Source organism: Apium graveolens, chromosome 9, assembly GCF_009905375.1.
Source record: "Apium graveolens cultivar Ventura chromosome 9, ASM990537v1, whole genome shotgun sequence".
Taxonomy (NCBI): domain Eukaryota; kingdom Viridiplantae; phylum Streptophyta; class Magnoliopsida; order Apiales; family Apiaceae; genus Apium; species Apium graveolens.
In genome coordinates, this window is record NC_133655.1 from 258,693,731 (window position 1) to 258,715,008 (window position 21,278).

Genomic DNA, 21,278 nt, shown 5'->3' on the forward strand with positions numbered 1-21,278 from the left:
GTATTCAAAAAAAAACAAAAAGTGATTACGCATGTTGAACATGCGTATCATTTGTTAAATTTTTAAAATCTGAATCCACATCCCCCATATGCCTATTCAGTGGATAAAAAGGGCGGAACATCCCAACAATAGGCATTTTGGGCAAATCTCCACAAATGATGAGTATTTTGGTTTTTCACCCCCGATGAAATTAGACACATGCTTTTTATTAATTTACTTGACTATGTGTCAAAAAACACAAGTACAGTAGAACCCTTGTATAATAATACTCTGTATATTAATAAGTTCCGTATTGTAATCAAAACTTATAGTCCCAACTTGGCCCGATTATAATTAAGAATAAATTTCAGATTGCAATATTCTATACTTTGTTTAAGTTCATCCTTTATTAATATTCCTCCATATCAGAATAAAACCTCTTAAAATTAGTTAAATATATTTATATATATCCTGTAAATATTCTCTTATTACATAAATATTTAAGACGACTTAAAATATTTTTCTTAAGTTGTTTATGATAATGACTTGGTCATCTAGAACAATATTCATCACCATAGTCACCATCTTATTGTATCCCAATGTTTCCATTTTTTCAAGCATTTGTAAAATTTCTTGACTCTGAGCCTTTTCGTACACTATTATCCTGATTATTATATTGGGCTTCTTACTTGATTCTTGCGATGATTTCTTTTTCGGTTGAGACATAAACCACTTGTCGCTTATAGCATATTTGAGAAATTTATTGATATCCATCTTGTTAGTGTAATGAAATTCTTTAATTACATAATTTTTCATTTATTTTTTAAATTTTAAATTTATATTTTAATCTCTGCTTGAGAATAACCTCTCTATAATAATAATAATTTTTTCTCGGTCCTGAGAATAATACTGTATAGAGGTTTTACTGTACGTGACAACTTTTCACTATATGCCAACCAACCAACCAAGCAAATCTAGTAAATTCCACATGAAGAGTGTCTGGGGAGGGTATAATGTACGCAGTTTTACCTTCAGTCAAAAGATTGAAGATGATATTTTCGGCAAAGACCCCTAGTTTGTGTGTGCACGTAGATGTGTGTTACAGGTTAAAAATGATAAATAATGATACATTAAAATATGTAATGTAAGAACTTAATCAACATGAATTTGAGTATATGATTCATATGTTAACCCATGATTGTGTTCACATAGGACCCATCTATACCGCGAAACTCTTCATCTATTCTTTAAATTTATGACCCAAAAAATATATTTTTGTATGATGCTGCTTTCTTTTCTAGTTGCTTGATTTGCAATTAATGGTAAAAGTAACTCTAAACCACACCGTCAGATCTGATGAGTAAAAATAAGATCCGAAATGAATTGATTAGATCAACGAAACGCGCAATTGAAGGTACCGATCAGTAGAGAATGAAACGAATTGCAAGAATTTGATAATAATATGCCTGGCTGCTAATTGAGAACATGAGATTTATAGGTGAATAAAAAAAATAGTTCTACTAATTTTATTTAAAATTTTATTTTTCTAAATAAAAGTATAAATTTAAATTTTGATTTTGATTTCTTTTCTAACTTTTCACTATTTGTTATATTTAAATGAAATTATATAAATTTTCTTTTCTACTTATTCATTTTTTTATATGTAAGTCTCTCCTTATTTCACAGTTTTTTTTCCTCCTGATTTTTTGATATTCCAAGTTATGTTAGTGAACATAAATAAATTTTAAAATTATTTTTAATTATCAAATGTCACATTTTAATTAATGTAGCGCGCGTTTTCTCTTCACTGTAATATACACATAATTATATCATGCTAACTTAACATTCGAAATTATTTTGATAATAATTCTAAAAATTTTAAGGTTACAATTTTAAATTTATAAAATTTAACAAACATCTTACAAATTATCAACCTTGTGTGGGTTATAAATTAACCAAAATGTTGAGTTACTCGAAATTGACTCGTAAAATATTTGAATTAATCTCGGTAATAATTGAGCCGAACTCGAGTTATTCGAATTCTTTACCGAGGATAGCTCGATCTTCAAATTATTTGGCTTATAAGGTTCATGAGTCATGTCGAGTCTCTATGATTTTTATTTTTTTTATTTTAAACATATTTTAATATAAATATTCAATATTGCATTTAAATTATGTATTTAATTGAATCAAATTTGAGTCAAACCGATCAAATTTTGAGTTTTTTGTCAATATTTGGTGATACCGTTTTGAAGTTTTGAGTCGAAATCAAGTCTATATAACTTTTTACTTACGAATTGGATCGAACTCGAATTGAAGCTCAACTCTAAATTTTTTAATCGAGTTTGAACCAAATATGACAGTTTTGGAGTCATATTGGGTCGGTAACATTTACATGCTAACTTTAACACTTCCAAGATTTTATACTCACAATCTATAATATTTATAATATACTAGCCAGAACGAGATATAATTTGATATGTTTTTTTTGTTGGTTTTGTTATCTCCATTTATGACCGTCAGATCTTTTTAATCAAATAATGAGGATCGTAAGATTCAAATACTAAAAGAATATACAGAAGTCAAGCTCTCATGTTTGAATCCCGCTAATAACAAATATTTATATTATTATTTATACACTACTAAAACTCTCAGGTTCGAACTCCACAAACATCAAATATTTATATTATTCTTTATACACTACCCGAGATTCAAGTTCAAATGTCGCCAACAACAAATATTTATATTATTATTTATAAATATATTAAAAAAAATAATCCAAAAAAGAATTTTTTTATAATTTTAAATAATATAAAAATATTAATGAAGATCGCATGCGTCGTAAAACTAGTAATCATAAAAGTGAGTTATATTATTGAATGCAAATCTATACTATATAATAATAGCCGGAATAAAGATAATTTGGTTCAACGGTTTGGTTCAACGATAATTCCCTAATTTTGATTATTACAAAATAGATAAATAGTGTTATATATCTAATAAACTACTAAATTATTAAACTGCTACTAAATATAGTATACTTATCCTACTAAACTACGAATACAACTTATCATATTATTAAAAGATATAAATAATAGTGTTACATATATGCTAAACTACTAAATTGTTAAACTACTAGAAATAGTCTATTTATTCTACTAAATTACGACCACATATTATTTTATTATTTTTATTATAAATTTATCATCATTATATATTTATATAAATATTTTAAAAATATAATATAACTTAATAAATAAAAATTTAAAATATTAATGGAAATCGTACGGTATTTATGCTAGTAATATAATAATATTCAAACTACTTTAGTTAGCCGCTAAACGCAGTTTTATAGGAAAATCAAAACACGGAGTATAAATAGGCGATTGACATTTAGCGTCACATTCATTTTCCCAAACTCCAAGATGCAAAACCCTAAATCGGTCTCCCAAGTCAAGTACGCCTTCAATGTCTTAATTCATTTCAATTCACCAACATATCATATTAATACATGCCATTAATTTCACTTTTTATCATTCGATTACATTTATTTCGTTATTAAATTTATATATTGGCATATGTATATCTGCTTTGTATCCACCAGCTGCTTGAAAAGTAGGAGAGATAAGATGTTTGTACGGATTTGCTTTGCTGTAATTTTATTTAATGTAAAATTTATGTTGTTGAATTAGGGCTAATTGTCATGTGATTTTGTTTGAAATATATTGAAGTGTTTAGTAGCTCTGATATCAAAATTTGTCGCTAAATTGCGTAAAAGATTAAAAAAATGCAGTTTAGGATGATGTTTTCAGTTTTATTGTGAGGAAGTTGTGTTGTCAGCGGAAAATTAGAAGAAGCATTTTGTTAGTATTTGAACTACATGACTATAACATATTGATGATCGATTTATTGGTGTGGCTGTGTGTTTTGAAAATGATTTCGCTGATTGACTTGAAGAGATCAGAGTCGATATTTTTTTGTCTGATTTGAGTTAATTTTGAAAATGATTCCACCTGATTAACTAGAAATATTTTGTGAGGCATCTCACATGTTAGGCAGTGTTATAATGCCTATCTCGTGCTGTATAAAATGTTGCCTTGTGCTTATGATGCTGTTATTGTATGTATCATGCTTTTTTCCTCGAACTCGTAGATTGCTATTTTTCATATGACTCTGTTTTGCTCTGCAGTTAAGTTGTTCGATAGTTTGGTATTGGGATTGTGACTATAGGAAGTTCTCTCTTGATATTTTCGATATCTGTATTGCCAAGTGTAGCTGTCGATGCGGGGTAAATTTCTGTCATGGACCTAAATGCCCCTCCAATACCTGAAGGAAATGAAGCGATGTACAATGAGGATTTCAGTGAAAATTCAACCCGGATAGAGACGAGGACGACAACGTCTGAAACGAATCACCGGGTATTATTTTCACTTGAGTTGTAGCAACGGTTCCCATATGCTTTAACCAGACATAACTAAAATGGTTAACGTGCATGTAAAGTTGTTTCCCCTCACTGTTAATAGGGATCTACTACTACTTGATTCTTGTAATTGTAATGATGGACCCAAAGGATCTTGTTTTAGGTATTAAAAAATCAAAATGACTTCTTTTTTTTGCACTCTGAACAGATTGCATGAAATGTAGATTTCCAAGGTTTGAAATATTTAAATTTGTAATCGACCATTGTTGTTTTTTTTAATGGAATAAAGAGCAGAAGAAAATGGAGAAACATTGGTAGAGTACAAATAAAACTCTGCATATTTATTACATATCTAATAATGCAAGTAATAAGCCTTTATATAGGCTTAACTATGAAAAGTGAAAACTAACATTATCAATTATCATAACAAACTTCTATTATCCTACTAACTACTAGATAACGATATAGTAATTTTATAACTGATTCAAAATAATATCCAACCAACTTTGCATTATCTTTAACAAGTATTATTAAAAGACAAAGAAATACATAGAATGCATTTTTTTCAAATACTTTTAATCATCTATGTGTGCTTTACTTTATTATACTTGTTAATAAAAATTATATATAGGCAGAGGAACTTGTCAAAGTATTTTGCAGTAATTTGTCTTTGAAAAACATGTCAGATTGTGTTCCACAGCTTTTGGTGTTCCATTAATTAATGCAGGTGCTCTATTCATCAGGTTGCAGATGGCAGACATCCTAAACCAAAAAGAAAGTATCCATATGATAATTCTATTCAAGTTTCTCAAAGTATTAGGAAAACGAATGAGGGATATGATAGGTATAGCCTACCGTCAGGTAAGTTTTTAAACATATGTTCATTGTTATTAGATTATTTTATATTCATGTATTTTAAAGATTATAGATTTTTTCATACAAATAATTGTTGATTCCACTCTCTTTTTTCCATTTTTTTCCGTGGTGCATACTTGAACTGAATAAGCAATGAATGGGTACTGATAATAAAGTTAATGCAAATTCTCAAGTTTAAAAAGATTAGGTGGAATTGACTTTTTAAGGGATAATAGATTCGAGGGCTAGCCAATTCAATTGTAATCGGGTAAGTTACTTTCATAAAGGATAGAAGCAGTAACTGCCTCTGGTTTCATACAGGGGTCTTACGTAATTAAGATATGTAGCTGATGTTGAAGTAGCAATTAACATTTATCAGATAATTTAGAATATCTAGTTGAAGTATAAAATTTATATAGGCTCAAAATATCAAATCATTATAAATATCTACTTATTAACAGAATTATTAATGATCACTTTGTGTACTTGAAGTTATATCCAAAAAGTTCCCAGATCTGTTCATATCTTGCATTTATGCTTGTGTTTGAAGTATCTCTACAGCCTGTCAGCCAAATTGTTGTGATTTAATTTGGTTTGACATCTTTTGAAGTTTTACTTTTAAACTCTATATTGCAGGCTGGTTGGATTGCCCTTCTTATGGCGATGAAATAGAATTCTTCGTTCCTTCAAAAGTTCCCCTTGGCGACTCTTTCAAAGAACGGATTAGCCCTGGCAAAAGATACACTCCAAGAGATGTGATTCATGAACAAAGGCGCATGGGAAGAGAGGTTGGTTTGGAGAGTCAGTTCTTCTTACACTACAGTGTTTACATTCATTATTTAGCTAAGCTAGTTACTCTATTATCATTACTCCATGACTTTATCAAGTCATTTGACCTAATTGTGTTTTTATTATGTTTATAGATGACCTGTTTGGATAATTTTCATTTATATTGATTAAAATAGAAGTAACATAGGGCCCAGCCCAAGCCTCAGTCAAATAATATAATGAAAACAATGCATGAGGCTGGACAACACTTGAATTAAATAACCTGAGGAGACTGAACTGCAGAAAATCTTTACCCAGCTGAATCCCCAAATTGATAATATTTAATCAACTTTTAGTGTATGTATATAAGTAAACATAACCTTAATGTTCGTATAATAAAGCCTAGATGTACTGGAATATAAACATCTTATGCACCTGAACCCGGTGTATCCTGTCCAATAGTAGGGTGTGGCGGTGTGTCTGCTCGTACTGCATTGCTTGATCCAACCAATGACTACACTCAAGGAGATGAACATGATATTGAAATGGATGACTTTGCTTGATATATTTCATCAGTTATGTTTTTATATGCTTGGACATGTTTGTTTTTTGGTACTTGGGAAGTTATTATGTAGTGACTATGCTTAACTTAAACTTATTTATATAGCTTCTAATTTAAATTATGAAACTGATGTTCTTAGTTGTATTATATACTTAATTTATTTATTTTATATAGATTGAATAACTTTTCGATTTTTTACGACTAGTCGAGCTACTTGTTGATTACTCTTCTTGAAAGTGCTCAGGTTAGGTTTGATTTGACGCTGTAATAACCATGGTGATATGTGTATAGTTGTTTTCGCGTCACCCCCTGTATGAATATAACAAAACAAAAGCACTAAAGCAATTCAGTAATAGTAAGCGATAGAAGCATTGTGCATTAAAAGTAGAAGCAACATGAAGTGAAAGCAATAACATTAACTACAAGAAGCAATAAAAGCAATATAGAAAGGACACAAGGAAGTAAAAGAGCATTGTATAAAGGGGGGGGGGATTAAAGTCTTTGAATTTAAGTCTCCATTTGTGCTAGGCACACTTGCTTCCGGGAGGAATTGATTCAAATCATTTTTCAAGAGTTTGACATAGTTATTGCATTGTCCACACTAGTGAAAAATGGTAGCAAGGGAGATAGGTAGAGGTGGCCATCTGTGCGGGCCGTGCGGGACGGACCGGGTTGAAGACGGGTTAGTGTCCGGATCTTTGAACTCGTAATCGGCCCGAAAGTGAAACGGGCTGTGTCGGGCTCGGGCCGTGCCGTGAAAATTGAATTCTTAACCGGCACTACTGATTTGAGCCTGTTGTGTGTGCATTGGCGGGTTGTGCGGGCTTGCGGACTACTTGCGTGGTTTGATTCTTTAATAATTACTGCAACATGTGGTTGGTAACCAGTTTAATATTGAAGTACAAGATTTGTTGAGCTAATATAAAAATAGTTGGCAACGTTTCTACAACTCTTTGCCTTGTAGTGGATTTGGGGGTTAAATAGTTCTTGGTATTGAATGAAATATTACATGAAGTAGAATATCTATATTTAAAAAGTTTGTTCAAGTTTGACAAAGCATCAAGAGCCATGACTTTATATGTAAAAAACAGCTTGTATGTTTTAAGGATGTGCGGGCTGAGCGGGTCGCTGCTTGTGCGGGCCGGGTTCGGTCCCGAATTTTTGTTTTCATATTCGTAATCGGCACTCTAATTTTAACGAGCTGTGCGGGTTTGAACCGGACCGGTTCGGGCCGAATAAAATCAGGGTTGTATGCGAGCCGGTTCCGAGCGGGCTGTTCAAACCCGCACAGTTGGCCACCCCTAGAGATAGGTCATCTGGGAAAGTTCCTAAGGAACTATTTTGTACTATATAGATAAACTTTATAATAAATTAAATTTGCTTCTCTATTATAACATGAAATACATGCAAATAATCACTTCTTAATGCACTCCCACACCCAGTCTCACTCTTGCTTATTTGCTACTCTATATCCTTGGCCATATTAAATCTACCTCAAGTGGAAAGAGTAAATTATTCACTTTTCCAATATTTGTATGAAAGCTGTTTACAAGGAAATACAAGCACATGTCACATACACGCTTGAATTTATGAAAACCACTGAATTTTTGCATTTGCTATAGGATTGCACCTACTTTTCTTCTGTCTGTATTTAATATAACTTTGGTCTAGACCGATAGAGATTTGCTTTATTTGATTTCTCCATGTACATTTGCAGGGCCTTCTCTTTAACACACACCATATATTATTACACACACACACAAACACACACGTCCTTCTCTTTGACACATACCATATTTATATAGCTTGGTTGTGATTGGAGCACAAAAGAGAGTTTGGTCAGCATTCAGTTGAGATTTGAGAGTGGAAAGCAGTGGCCTATTTTTATGGTATCAAGCTTTAGAAATTTCAAGAATGTTGAAAATTAAATAATATATAAATTAACATCCCATTATGATTTTTATCATTGCAGGCATGCTTAATTATATGACTGTTTTCTTGCTTATCTTTGTGCTCAAATCATATTCCCTGTAACTAGTTGATAATCGGTGACCAACTTTTATGTTTACTACTTAGATTAGTGTTAGAAATTTTACATTATGTCTGTCCATGTCCAGCACATTTGGTTATCTTCTAGCGTAAGCTGTTAATTGGTATGTAAAATCTGCTCAAAAGTGGATTTCACATTTGACAAGCTCAAACTTGATATATATATATATATATATAGCTAATATAACTGCTTAATGTTTCTCCAGCTAGGTTTAGTGATTGATCTCACAAACACTAACCGTTATTATCCAGAATCAGACTGGTTAAATGCAGGAATCAAATATGCTAAAGTAAGAATTCTGGCAAAACTCATACTGTTCTAAAGCTGAAAAATAGAAGATGTTTATTCTAAGCAGTATGACACTTTTAATTTGATTCAGATCAGATGTCAGGGAAGGGATGCTGTGCCAGACAGTGATTCTGTTGATAGATTCATTCAGGAGGTATGCTCGTAGTCTATTTTTATTCCACAGCCTTATAAATTCAGTGTAATTATATTTGACTTCGTTCTTGAGTAATATGGTTTAATGTTTGTGAATAGTAAAGTTTCTCCTTACCAACGTGATTCTTTAGAATCTCAGAAGAGTACTTAGGATTTTATTTACTCTTTATGAGAACATAATATGCACCCCCCTCTCTAACACTCTAACACACAAACACTGGTTGGTTAGTCCTTGCATCATTATTATGTACTCTTTTTAACAAATTTGATTTTTTGAATATCAACCTAACTCTTTGCTAATTATAATCAATATATGGTGAAAATAACATAAACATACAGATATATGCACATTAAAATGGATCACATTATTTTTGAATTTGGAAAAATGTTGATTTGCTTCTCTAATGCATTTCTTCTATTTCTTAAGGGTGGGACACCCTCAAACTCCGAAACTTTAATTAAATAAATATCAAGATTTGTATATTGTGTTATGAATTTTGTAATTGTCATGTAATATTTGTGAATATTATTTTGGCCCTACAATACTCCATTAGTGGTATATATGTGAAGAATAGATGCATAAGTTAATAGAAATAGAACTAACAAGATTAATAATTTATATGAATGTAAACGTAAGGTGTAGAGTATATTTATAGATTTGTTGAGTTTGCGACTTTCTCAAATCATCAAAAGTATATGTATATTATTTATACATTTTTGGTATATAAAAGTGTTATATCCTCCCCCTCGACCCTTCTATTTAGGTTCCGTCTTTCTTCGTTCAACCAAATTAAGTTTTTTACCTTGATATATTAGTGATGAGTGATATGATACTAATTTATCAAGAAACCTTTTCAATTTTTCTTTATTTGATTGTGAGCTTTAATAGAGGCATAGTTGTCACGGCGCGTGACTAGTCGGTTTGAGAGGGTTTAAGGTAGAGGTCGACTTGTGAATTATCGGCTAGTTGGTTGACTTGGTCGACATTTTGGTTGCCTAGCATAATTTGCGGTCAATATTTAAAATGAAAAAAAGAGAATTTTCTAAAATCCTACTCTAACAGCAACAACATGCAGCATGCTAGACTTTGTTTTCCTCCTCACTTTTATTCTCCCCTAAATTTAAACTTATATATGAGATTGTGTGTGTTTATGTATGTATAAATTGATTAAAATCGAGTATACTGTTAAATATATGATCCTATTGGGGCCTTCCTTTAACACCTTAAGGTTTCAGAGCTTAGGCTGACGGGAGGACTAAGGTTCGATTCTTAGCCACCCCCAACATTCTCACAATTTAATGTGGACACTAAAGGCAATTAATGCCCCAAATATGGGCGCCGATGTTCCACTCTTCGACCCATAAATGGGCTTTCGAGTGAGGGGAGTGTTAAATATATGATCCTATTGGAGCCTTTCTCTAACACGTTAAGGTTTTTAGATGAGCTGGTTACTTAACATATACATGTATGTTTAGTCTATTTATATTAACATACATAGCAAGGTGTGTATGTATGTGTGTGTGTATGCGTCTATATGGATGGGATTAATGAAGAGATGTTCGTAATTAACAAAATACACATATGTGAATGTTTGACCTCTGTTGAGAGAATTCATGTATATATGATATAATTATATATTTATTATTATTATTATGATTTTTTTATGTATGTGCATATATAAATGTATACGCTTTCTATATGTGTGTGTGTCTGCGTGTACATGGAAGGGATTACAAAGGAGATGGTTGTCATTAACAAAAATACACACATGGAAAGTTTGACCTCTGATGAGAGAAATCACGTATGTAAGATATATTAGTTATTTTTTTTTATTATAAATTTTCTTGACTAGTCGACAAGCTGGACCGCTATCGACTCGACTCGACTTATCGACGTGACAACCACTAACAGGAATCCTCTAGCATTTGTCTGTTTGAGAATTTCATTTTTATATTATTATAAATTTTGTAATGTAGTGTCATGCACGTAACAGTATGCATGTGCTTTACGTGAATTTTAAGCCAATTATGATTGTATTAGAAGGTTTAATTTGACTTCTAAGTGCCTTTTTTAGGTGATGCAATTTAGGTCCTATGAGACTCTGGCAGATAAGTTTGTCCTTGTCCACTGTACGCATGGGTATAACCGCACAGGCTACATGATTGTTCGTTTTCTTGTAGATACTTTGTCTATATCTGTCACTGAGGTAGGTACTTCAGTTTCCCTTTTTGATAAATTATTGTTTGCATACAACGACCATTTTATTCCTATATGTTGGTCTGTCTTTCATGTAGGCAGTAGATAAATTTGCTAGAGCCCGCCCGCCGGGCATTTACAAACTGGACTATATAGATGATCTATACAACTTTTATCAAGAAAGGAAGCCTCAATCTCTTGTTTGTCCCCAAACTCCAGAGTGGAAGAAATTCTCTGACCAGGAGGATAATGGAGCTGCTCATTTGCAAGTATGTTCTCTATTGTCTATCCTCCAAAAGTGTTATACTTATTTTTGATGATAATCAGAGGTGTATTTGATATGTGATTGACGGAACATTTTACTATTAACTATAAATATTTAATTTTTAGGACCAATGATCAGACAAATATTATCCAGGAGCTATCCCTTAAGCATATCTTCAACTTAAGAGTGTGTTTCATTTATATTCCTGAGATTTATTATTTAATTATCCACCAGAAAAAAATATAGACAGAGTCAATATTTCTAGAAAGCAAGAGTACATGAAATATAGCGATGCTTGTTACAATTAAGTTTGTAATTAACATGAGTAACAAATCTAGATATTCTGTATCATGTTGGTTCAATCTATGATGTCTTGTAGTACTTCAGAGATAGTATAATTTCTGGTATTGTAATAAATCATCATACAATATGATTTGAACTTAAATTAATCATTTTTGCTACTCCTTTTCATTTTTATCTAAACATTTGTTTATGCTAGTTGTGTTTTCGTGCCGAAGCAACAAATTTTGAATCATGGAAATGATATCAATGTCGTTCTTAAGGTTTCAAGTAATTAAGTGTCAGCACTGCATAGACTAAACTAGCATAAATATGGTGTTTGGTTATTGCAGTGTGTGTATTATGAGATATAATGGCTATAGCTCTCAATTCCGTAGCTCAATCTTTCTGCAGGACTCTGTAATGGCATCAAAGAAGATGACGAATGATGATGTTCTTGGAGATTCCGTACCTTCCAATCAGATAGAATCATTGAGGCAATTTTGCCTGCAAGCACTGAAATTAAATGTGCAGGTATACACTTGTTGACTTCTCTGTTATTCATTTGTGTAATTATATGTCTAGGCATTAGTTAGTAGCAATTTTCATAGATAATGTTGCAGTTGGTTGTTTATATAATTTTCTGGTTATCCTGATGAACACTTGGAGCAGTTTAATCCTATTGCTCTTCCGTTCTGATTATAAATGGCATATCTGTTCTCCGCAGTTTCAACCTCCCCCACACGCTCTTCCCCACAAAAATAGTTCAATAAATTCCAAAACAAGTTTTTGTTTTTTTTACTTTAGTGGATCTTACCAGGCTATGATCATTTAACATTGTAAAAAACTCGGAAAGGTAGCTGGTCATTTTTCCAAGTTCTCAATAGTCCTCATGGTTGTTTGCAATGTCTTCTTTGAAATAACATTTTTTTTGTTCTTCAGGGCAGAGGAAAGCCACAATTTCCTGGGTCACACCCCGTCTCTCTCAGCAGGTCCAGTTATTATATTCCTGTTAGCATTTAGAGTTATTTTTTCTATATTTTCTTCATGTGCTGTACTATGTAGTATATGTGCTTTAGTGCTTCTGTTGAAGTTTCCTTTATTTTATATATATATATATATATAGAGAAAACCAAGTCTTTGGTTGACAGATTTGGAGTGTAGGAAATCTTTTAGGCTTTAACCTTATTGGAAAGAAACTGCGGAATTTTAGTTTACAGTGCATATTGCCTAAAGAGTTGTATGTGGAGTGAAATTTCATAAAGATGATACACATCTATCCAAATAAAGGCTGCAGACGCAGGAGAATTACCGAAGTAACAGACTGCCTGGATATAGGATTAGTCCCAGACAAAGAACAAGGTATTAGATATGCACATCCTAAATCTGTTCCATTTCTCCATCCTTCCATTTGAACAACATATTTTTAGAGCCATTAACCAACTTCAGAACCTACTTTATTGTGATTCCAGTTGCGAAGTAATGAAACACCATTCTGTAATTTTATGATGATACCTTCTATTTTGTTGGGAACTGCAGATTTAGAGGTAGAATTTTAAGAGATTTTAGAGCAAAATAAGTCTCATAAGAGTTTCTGATGCTATGAGTAACATACAGCCCACCTTTTTGGATAGGTGTTCATCTATAATTTAGTGTTTTCCTATTATACAATTTCACTTGCTTTAAATCATTTGCAATGCATCTTTTAGGCCCTGCCTTTTGGATTCTGGTGTCTAAGCGGCTATTAGGTGTTCTTCTATAATTTAGGATCTTCCTATTAAACAATTCCCCTTTGTTTTATTTTGTTTGCAGTGTATCTTTTAGCATTCTCAATAATACGAGTGAGCTACTGCAAATTGAACCTATTTAAATTACAAATAGCAGTCTCAGTTTCTTTTGCAAAAAAGTTGATACTTTCAGAAATTTTATGAAATAAAATAATTTCATATTTATTTAATTGTTAAAGACGATCAAATCTTTCCTGCCCAATTTATATGTGCCTAAATATAGTTGAGCGCCTCACGGCACCTTTGTGCACGCCTTACTGCTTCCAGACAGTTTTCTGGCTTCATGCCTCAGCTAGTTTGATGTTAACTGTATAGTATGTTGCTAAATACCATTCTTCCTAGGGGACTTGTCAATATGTCATCATGACGGTATATCAGCGATGTAGCCCTAGGAAACCGATATCATGATTGGTCTAGGTTAGGCACTACAACATACAACGTAATTCGTCTTACTGACACTTTACTTTGGAATAAAGAGGGAAAACACATTGCATGCCACCAAAATGAGGCGAGGCTTGGAACCCTACTGCAAGAGGTGCACGTCATGAGCCGTGCTATAGAGATGTTGGTCCTTTGTCAAAGGACTATAAGGCCATTCACCAATTGAAATGACTATACACCTTAAGGTCAGTAGGAGAAATCTGTGCAAAGAAGTCGGTTTGCATAGAAGACATTTAATTGATAGGAACTCGTAAATACAAACTTATGAGAGAACCAAGGAAACCAAAAGGAAAGTTAAAATGGAAGAAATTTTATAGATCTAAAAGGATCGCAGCAACCTTATTGTACTCGAGCTGCGGAGTATCGGACAAAACAAATAACCAAGTGTCGGGCTTGAATTTTTTGTAAGCTGGAACATGATGACTCTTTGCAATTTCTGGATATGGCATAAGTGATAAGCAAGTATAATAGATAAAATTAACAATGAAACTCAAATTGGTATGATTTTGTAAAGGACTTTGCAAATTAAGCGTCTTCTCTTCCTCTCAATTCTTACTCGGTCATATGCCCACATTTCGATCAAAGGATTTTTCATGGGATAAATGCCGTGCCGAAGATGGGCATGGCATTTAAAATCGAAGAGTCGAAGGAACATAGCAGCAGGCCAATATAACCAATCCTGGAGAATATCCATATTGTGCAAGAAGTATCAGCTGGAGAAGCATTTAAGAAAAGATTAGTAATCCCAAACACCGACTAAATCCGATCTAGATATGGGATATGGATGCATGTATATTTTTAAATAATATTTTTAGTCTAGATCTTTATAGAAAGAGAAATAAGAGAAGATGCATAGACCTGTCTTGGTTGTGATTGAAGCATGGTTAGAGTGCGGAGGTGGAAGAACAGTCATAGTAAAAGAGAAGCCAAGGGAGAAGCGAGATAAAAGAAGTAGAGACATAGATGTTACGTAGAGTTCCTTAAACTCTTTATATTGTTGCAATGTTTAAGAGTGAGAGAATTTAAGTATCTGTGCACTATTGTGGGTTAATTTTAGCCCTAAAGTTGTAGTTGTAGTCGAAGTAACATAGCAATAGTAATATATCCAATCCTTGAGAGAATCCATCCTTGTGCAAGAGAAGTTTCAGTTAGCTATTATGACACTACCTGGAGAAGCATCCAAAGTTAGTAACCCAAATGCCTATCAAAACCGATCAAGATATGGATGTCATGTAAACGGTTAATTGACATTTTTCGTCGAGATCTCTATAGAAAGAGAAATAAGAAAAGATGCATGGACCCGTTTTGGTAATGATTGAAGCATGATTCAAGTGCGAGCTGGAAGAACAGTAATAGTAAAAGAGATGCCAAGGGAGATGCGAGAAGAATACGTAGAGACATGGATGTTATGAAGTCGAGTTCCTGAAACTCTTTATATTGCTGCAATGTTTAGGAATATGAAGTTCGAAATATCCGTGCACTATCGTGGGTTAGTTTCTTACACTAAAGTGTTGTAGTTGTAATGTTGAGCTTTCTGTTTAGTTCAGATCCCCCCTCTCCACAGTATAGTTCATTCAGTTTTAGTTTTGATAATATTTCAAATCAAACTTTGTGGTTTTTTACTGCAGGGATAACTTACAGCTCTTGAGACAGAGGTATTACTATGCCACATGGAAAGCTGATGGAACGCGATATCTGATGCTAATAACTTGGGATGGTTGTTACTTAATTGATAGAAATTTTTACTTTCGGAAGGTCCAGTTGCGGTTTCCATGTAAAAATGTAAATGAGGTATTGCGTCCCAGATTGATGAGAAATTTGTTTCAAAAAACATAAACTACACAATACATTTCGTAGGATGACCTTTTTTCTGATATGTGTGTGTTTGTGTCTTAGGGTGTAGATGGGACTACTCATCATTATACTTTACTTGACGGAGAGATGGTTATTGACACCGAGCCAAGTACAAAGAAACAGGAAAGAAGATATCTCATTTATGATCTAATGGCAATCAATAACGTCTCTCTCGTAGAGGTTAGATATAAACTGTATACATAGATTTGTGCATAAAAGCTCTAAGATTTAATCCATAGTTTATGTATTTGGGCATTTACAAGTCTATGAGGAATGATATATTACAACTTAAATCTGGTAGCTAATACAATCAAGTATACCAAAATTACAATAAATTCAGTTACTTTATCAATGCAAATATTAAGTTTTACTCATTTCCCCAGGTCATCTTATTAGTCTTTTATGCTCAGTTCATGGACCTGTTCTAATCTTTATTATTTATATTCTTCTTTACGTCCCCGTTAATTGTGGTGACAGTTGAGGTCTTCTAGATTCATAATACATTAAAAATTTCTTACTCACTTGATTTGAGGTTTATGCTTCTCTACCTTTTTGCATGTTTGTTTATTCCATGTAGTCTTATATTCTAAGGAGATTTATATAATTATCAATTTTTTATTTTGCAGCGGCCTTTCCATGAGAGGTGGATGATACTTGAGAATGAAGTGATAAAACCCCGAAATCATGAGCGGGATATGTTGTACAGGAGCAGGAATCCTTATTACAGATACGACTTGGAACCCTTTAGAGTATGTGCTTTGATACCTTTACTTATGTTTTTTTTACCGGGATTCAATTCATCCCCGAGTGGCGATTTCATGCTTGGTATTGCTTAGGTAAATAACATGTATGTATATACATATTCCAGGTAAGAAGGAAGGACTTTTATCTTCTCTCTGCTGTCAACAAGCTTCTGCGGGAGTTCATTCCAAAGCTTTCACATGAAGCTGATGGTTTGATCTTTCAGGTACCAGGGATACTGAATCTGAATGGCAACTCCTTTCCGATTTGTAGTTTGAAATGCTATGTTGAAGCTGATTATCTGGCATGAACATATGTATTAAAATTAGATGGTTTAACCCTAGTAATCTGAGTTTTCTTCTACATTACTATTATCCTCCTTTTCATGTTATGGTTTTCAAAAACTTGGGAATGTACATTCTAGTGTTTAGAACTGAGGTGTAGTGGCCATTACAGTAGGCACTTTTTTAATCTTGAAGTATGTAGCCACTTGACTGTCATGTTTAAAGAAATTGTGTCGGCCACAATTTCTTACTTGGTAAGCAACATATCTCAGTGTTTCTATCTGTCATTCTGACTATTTGCCAATCTAGTTTCTAATGTCCAGACTCCGTAGCTGTTTGTTAATCTGGAAAAAGTAGAAATGGGGAAGTGATGTGAAAATATTAAAGCTTAACTAAATATCACAGTCATGATATCTTAAGATGTTGTGGTAAAGCAAATATTGGTCACAACAACTTGTGTAGATTCTTTTTGGTGGCAGTTAATGTTCGAAGAAAATACAGTTAATATGTCTGTGCTAAGTGTTAAAGTTTGTTCCAGCTTTCTAGCTGAGTTCAGCTTTGCCCAAGCATGTATTTTTCAGATCATCACATCTTTTTTTGTGGTAGATACCAAATGTTGGTCGAGGGACAGTGCCTCAGGCAAGGCATTTGCGACTCAGTATAAGGCTTTAACGTACTAATTATGGCCGTGACTTTTGTACAAGTCCTTAAATATGTTGGTTTAAAGCTTGGCCGTTGTATTCTGTTATTAAATAGTGATTTGTCAAACTCAAACATATTCTATGTTCTAGTTCAAGCTAGATATTGACCAGGAGGATTACTTTTATATATATTGAAGAGTTTTTTAAATGAACTTCTTACTGAAAAGAACAAACTTTGAGCTTCCTATACATTAAAAATCTAGGTGAAGGGTTCTGGACTCAGGTGGATTCATTAGGCATACTATTACTTATCTTTAGGTTTTAATGAACAGTCAATATGATATGTAGTCTGACGGTTCTGACTGACAGGGATGGGATGATCCTTACGTACCCAGGACACATGAAGGCCTTTTGAAATGGAAATTTCCGGAGATGAACTCAGTTGACTTCCTCTTTGAGGTTATATTTTATTGTAATTAATTCAGATGCTTCATTTTCACTTATTATATAAGCATCTAAATGTAAATAATTTTGACAGGTAGAGAATAACCGTTGTTTACTTTTCCTAAATGAACGTGGGAAGAAGAAGCTAATGAATGGACATAGAGTTGTTTTTAAAGGTTAAATGCGAGTTTCCTGTTGTGATTGCTGTTTAATATCATGTGTAGGAGTGTCATGAGAACCATTTTATTCTATTCTTTTCTTCAAGTATTTAATAAAATATTTTTCATTTAGTGCTGAATGCGATTGACCAGAATATGTTATGTCTTATCTGACGTATATTCATTGAAGATATAGTTTTAGCACTAGTTCATGTCATTCTTCAGTCTGCCAGCTTGTTTTAATTTGTAATCTTTGACCATATGAATGTTTTGCAGATGAATTAGAATTATCTTCATTTTCGGGCAAGATTATAGAGTGTTCCTGGAATCCGGAGGATAGGGTTTGGATCTTTATGAGAATAAGGGTGGACAAATCAACTCCAAATGAATTTAATACCTTCAAGAAGGTATATCTTGTGCATATGCCATATATTAGTTGGTCCTTTATTCTGTTAATGGGAGAGGGAAACTTTTTAGTAGGGTTTCTTCAACCTCCATCTTTTAAACTATAGTAATACAATTTTTACAAGTTGTTTCAAATAATTCACAGGTCATGAGGAGCATAAATGATAATATCACAGAGGAAGTTGTGTTGAACGATATAAGCGAGATTGTTCGTCTTCCGATGTATGCCGAGAGGATACGCAAGGATTGCCGGGCATTTGTTAAAACAGCCCCACGCAAATGACTAGTACCTCGGAACCCACCATGATGTTTCATACAGAGTTACAGTCAGCAGCACAACACCAGAACATAAATTACTTAAAGCAAATATCCAAAAGTAGCTAAGGTGAGATATCAAAATCAGTTTTCGGTAAAGAGTGGAGATTTATAACTTTTTAGCTCTTACAAAGCTCACACCTTACTTGACTAGACTTCATTTTAGAGGTGGGGAAAATTTGATAGACCAAAAGGGTATCTGTCCACCTTCTCTTTTAGAAACTGCTTAATGTTAAGCAAGGAATATCCTGAAGTTTCTGTTCTAGGGAAGGTATAGGTCAACACCTGATAAGGTTTGTATATTGAAAAGCACTATAGCAATTTGATTGTTGAATACACACTGATAGGTCTTTTGTTTCAAGAAGTCAGGAATTGATAGATTAGATATGAAGATGAAGTTATATACCATAACATTTATTCATAGTTCAAGTAACATCTTTACTTCAAAAAAAAGAATAGAAAGTAATATCGTGACATATTTGTTTAAATTATAGCTGCTATTGGTGCGCTTTATAGTCTATACTTTGAGAAGTTTGGGGTTTTGAATTGTATACAACTGGCGTGGTTATAAAATTTTGTAAGTATCATTAGGGATTAATCGGCAAATTTTGAGAATATATTTAATTATTCTAATAATATTAAATATTAAATATATTTATCTTATTTATTAGGAAATATATAATTCAAAAATAATTTATAAATATTAATCGGATTTTAAAAATTAATTGGCCAATTTCTTTTTAAAATTTAATTGGAAATTATTCAAGAATTTTTTAAAAAATTTAGAACACCTAGCAAGGAAATAACAAATCAACTGGATTTTGCCAACGAAAAAAGAGGACAATAGTTACAGATACGTTTGTTTGCTGATTGCCTTAGATACTTATGAATCAACACCTGCATGTTTAATTTTTTTTTTTAGAAGACAGTCTTACTGTATATATTCGACTGATACTTTGAGCGGAGATGAAGAACAAGAACATTATGATTTTTTTTGGAATTAGGCAGTACTAAGTTTGAACTTATTATCAAAACTCAAATTCGATTCTTTGCATGATCTCAACTCCACTAGAAATTCGAACCCTAAATTGTAGTAAAATATAATATTAAAATCATATTTTTTTATATCTGGTTGTCTGAGTTTTAAAATTATATTTTTGTAAAAAAAGTTTGAAAAAGCGTATATTTGAACTTAAAATAAAGAATATATGTTTTTGGCGAAAATAACTTTAAAATCATTTTTTTTCAAAGAAGCCCTTTATGTTACTCATACTTTGGAGAAAAGTCTCGAATAATATTGGACTGAATTTATTAAGAGGGTGTATTCAATTCAGATTTTAGAGGATTTATATCTTTTTTTTGAACAGCAGAAGCATATATTAGAAATAATGAGCCAAACCCATATCATCCTTACGAGCCCATTAAACAGGCCAACCCAAACAAATATCACTTCCAAACTAACATCAGTCCAAATAAACTACTAATTAACCAAACATAAAGTAAAATAACAAAATACTAGAATAAATAAGCCCAAAAGAACCATTCCAACTTTTCATCTTCCTAACTGCAGTGCTGCATCAGAGCTCCATCTCCTCATCATCCTGGGCATCACTTGGAACTTCATGCTCTGCCAGACCAGCCAGAAGCCCAATCACTACCTACAACCCTTCACCATCCAGAGCATCTGCCTCCCCCTGAGCAACTTCAAGGCCAGCTTCAACATCCTCCTCTGCAACATTGCCTACATCTGCAAGCAACCCATCATCCCGAGGATCCAGAATTTCTTCAGCCAAAACATAAAGCTCCAACTCCCCTTGTCTCACAGCCCTAAACCTAGGCTCAATACTCCCCAGGCCCATATCAAGATACCACAGCTCCTCAATCCTGCCAAAACCTTCCTCCACAATGACCATTCGATCCCAATGATGGGCACCATACTGAGACAAGTAAGCCGCCATTGCATTAGCTTCTTGATCTATCAACCTTAATTCACACTGATAGTTACGATCAGCCTTTCTCTGATTAAGCTGCCACAGAACATGCGCATGCTCTAGCCTAGCACCAAGTTCCATGAAATTAAAAAGCTCCCAAAAAGTCCCCTCATGATCTATTTCCAGAATAATCTTCTTGAACTTCTTGTAATAGGCCTTTTTCATCCCTTCCAGAAGAGCATGCAACTCATTTAACCCAGAATCTTCAAAACCTAGTGACCCTGCAGTCATGTGCAAGATCACCCCACTTCTATTCCTAAAAACAACTCCAATCCCAGAACGACGCCCATTAGCAAGTGGTTCTTGAGAAAAGAAGATGTGAACATTGCATTTCACAACTCCCTTTTCAGGCATACGCCACCTTGCATTAACGTTAACCAACTCGACCTCCATTGCCAACT

General features: G+C 33.2%; 1 protein-coding gene across 1 annotated transcript; it reads left to right on the forward strand.

Annotated features, from left to right (window-relative positions):
• Positions 1 to 3,315: 3,315 nt before the first annotated feature.
• On the forward strand, positions 3,316 to 19,379 carry LOC141683094 (uncharacterized). The gene is made up of 18 exons (XM_074487792.1): positions 3,316 to 3,436; positions 4,169 to 4,397; positions 5,143 to 5,260; positions 5,891 to 6,042; positions 8,840 to 8,923; positions 9,014 to 9,076; positions 11,151 to 11,282; positions 11,371 to 11,541; positions 12,231 to 12,350; positions 12,759 to 12,808; positions 15,673 to 15,835; positions 15,941 to 16,078; positions 16,525 to 16,647; positions 16,767 to 16,865; positions 17,934 to 18,023; positions 18,103 to 18,184; positions 18,443 to 18,573; positions 18,717 to 19,379. Exons 2-18 carry the CDS (start codon positions 4,281 to 4,283, stop codon positions 18,852 to 18,854), a joined length of 1,971 nt encoding a protein of 656 aa, XP_074343893.1. The 5' UTR covers positions 3,316 to 3,436; positions 4,169 to 4,280; the 3' UTR covers positions 18,855 to 19,379.
• Positions 19,380 to 21,278: the final 1,899 nt, after the last annotated feature.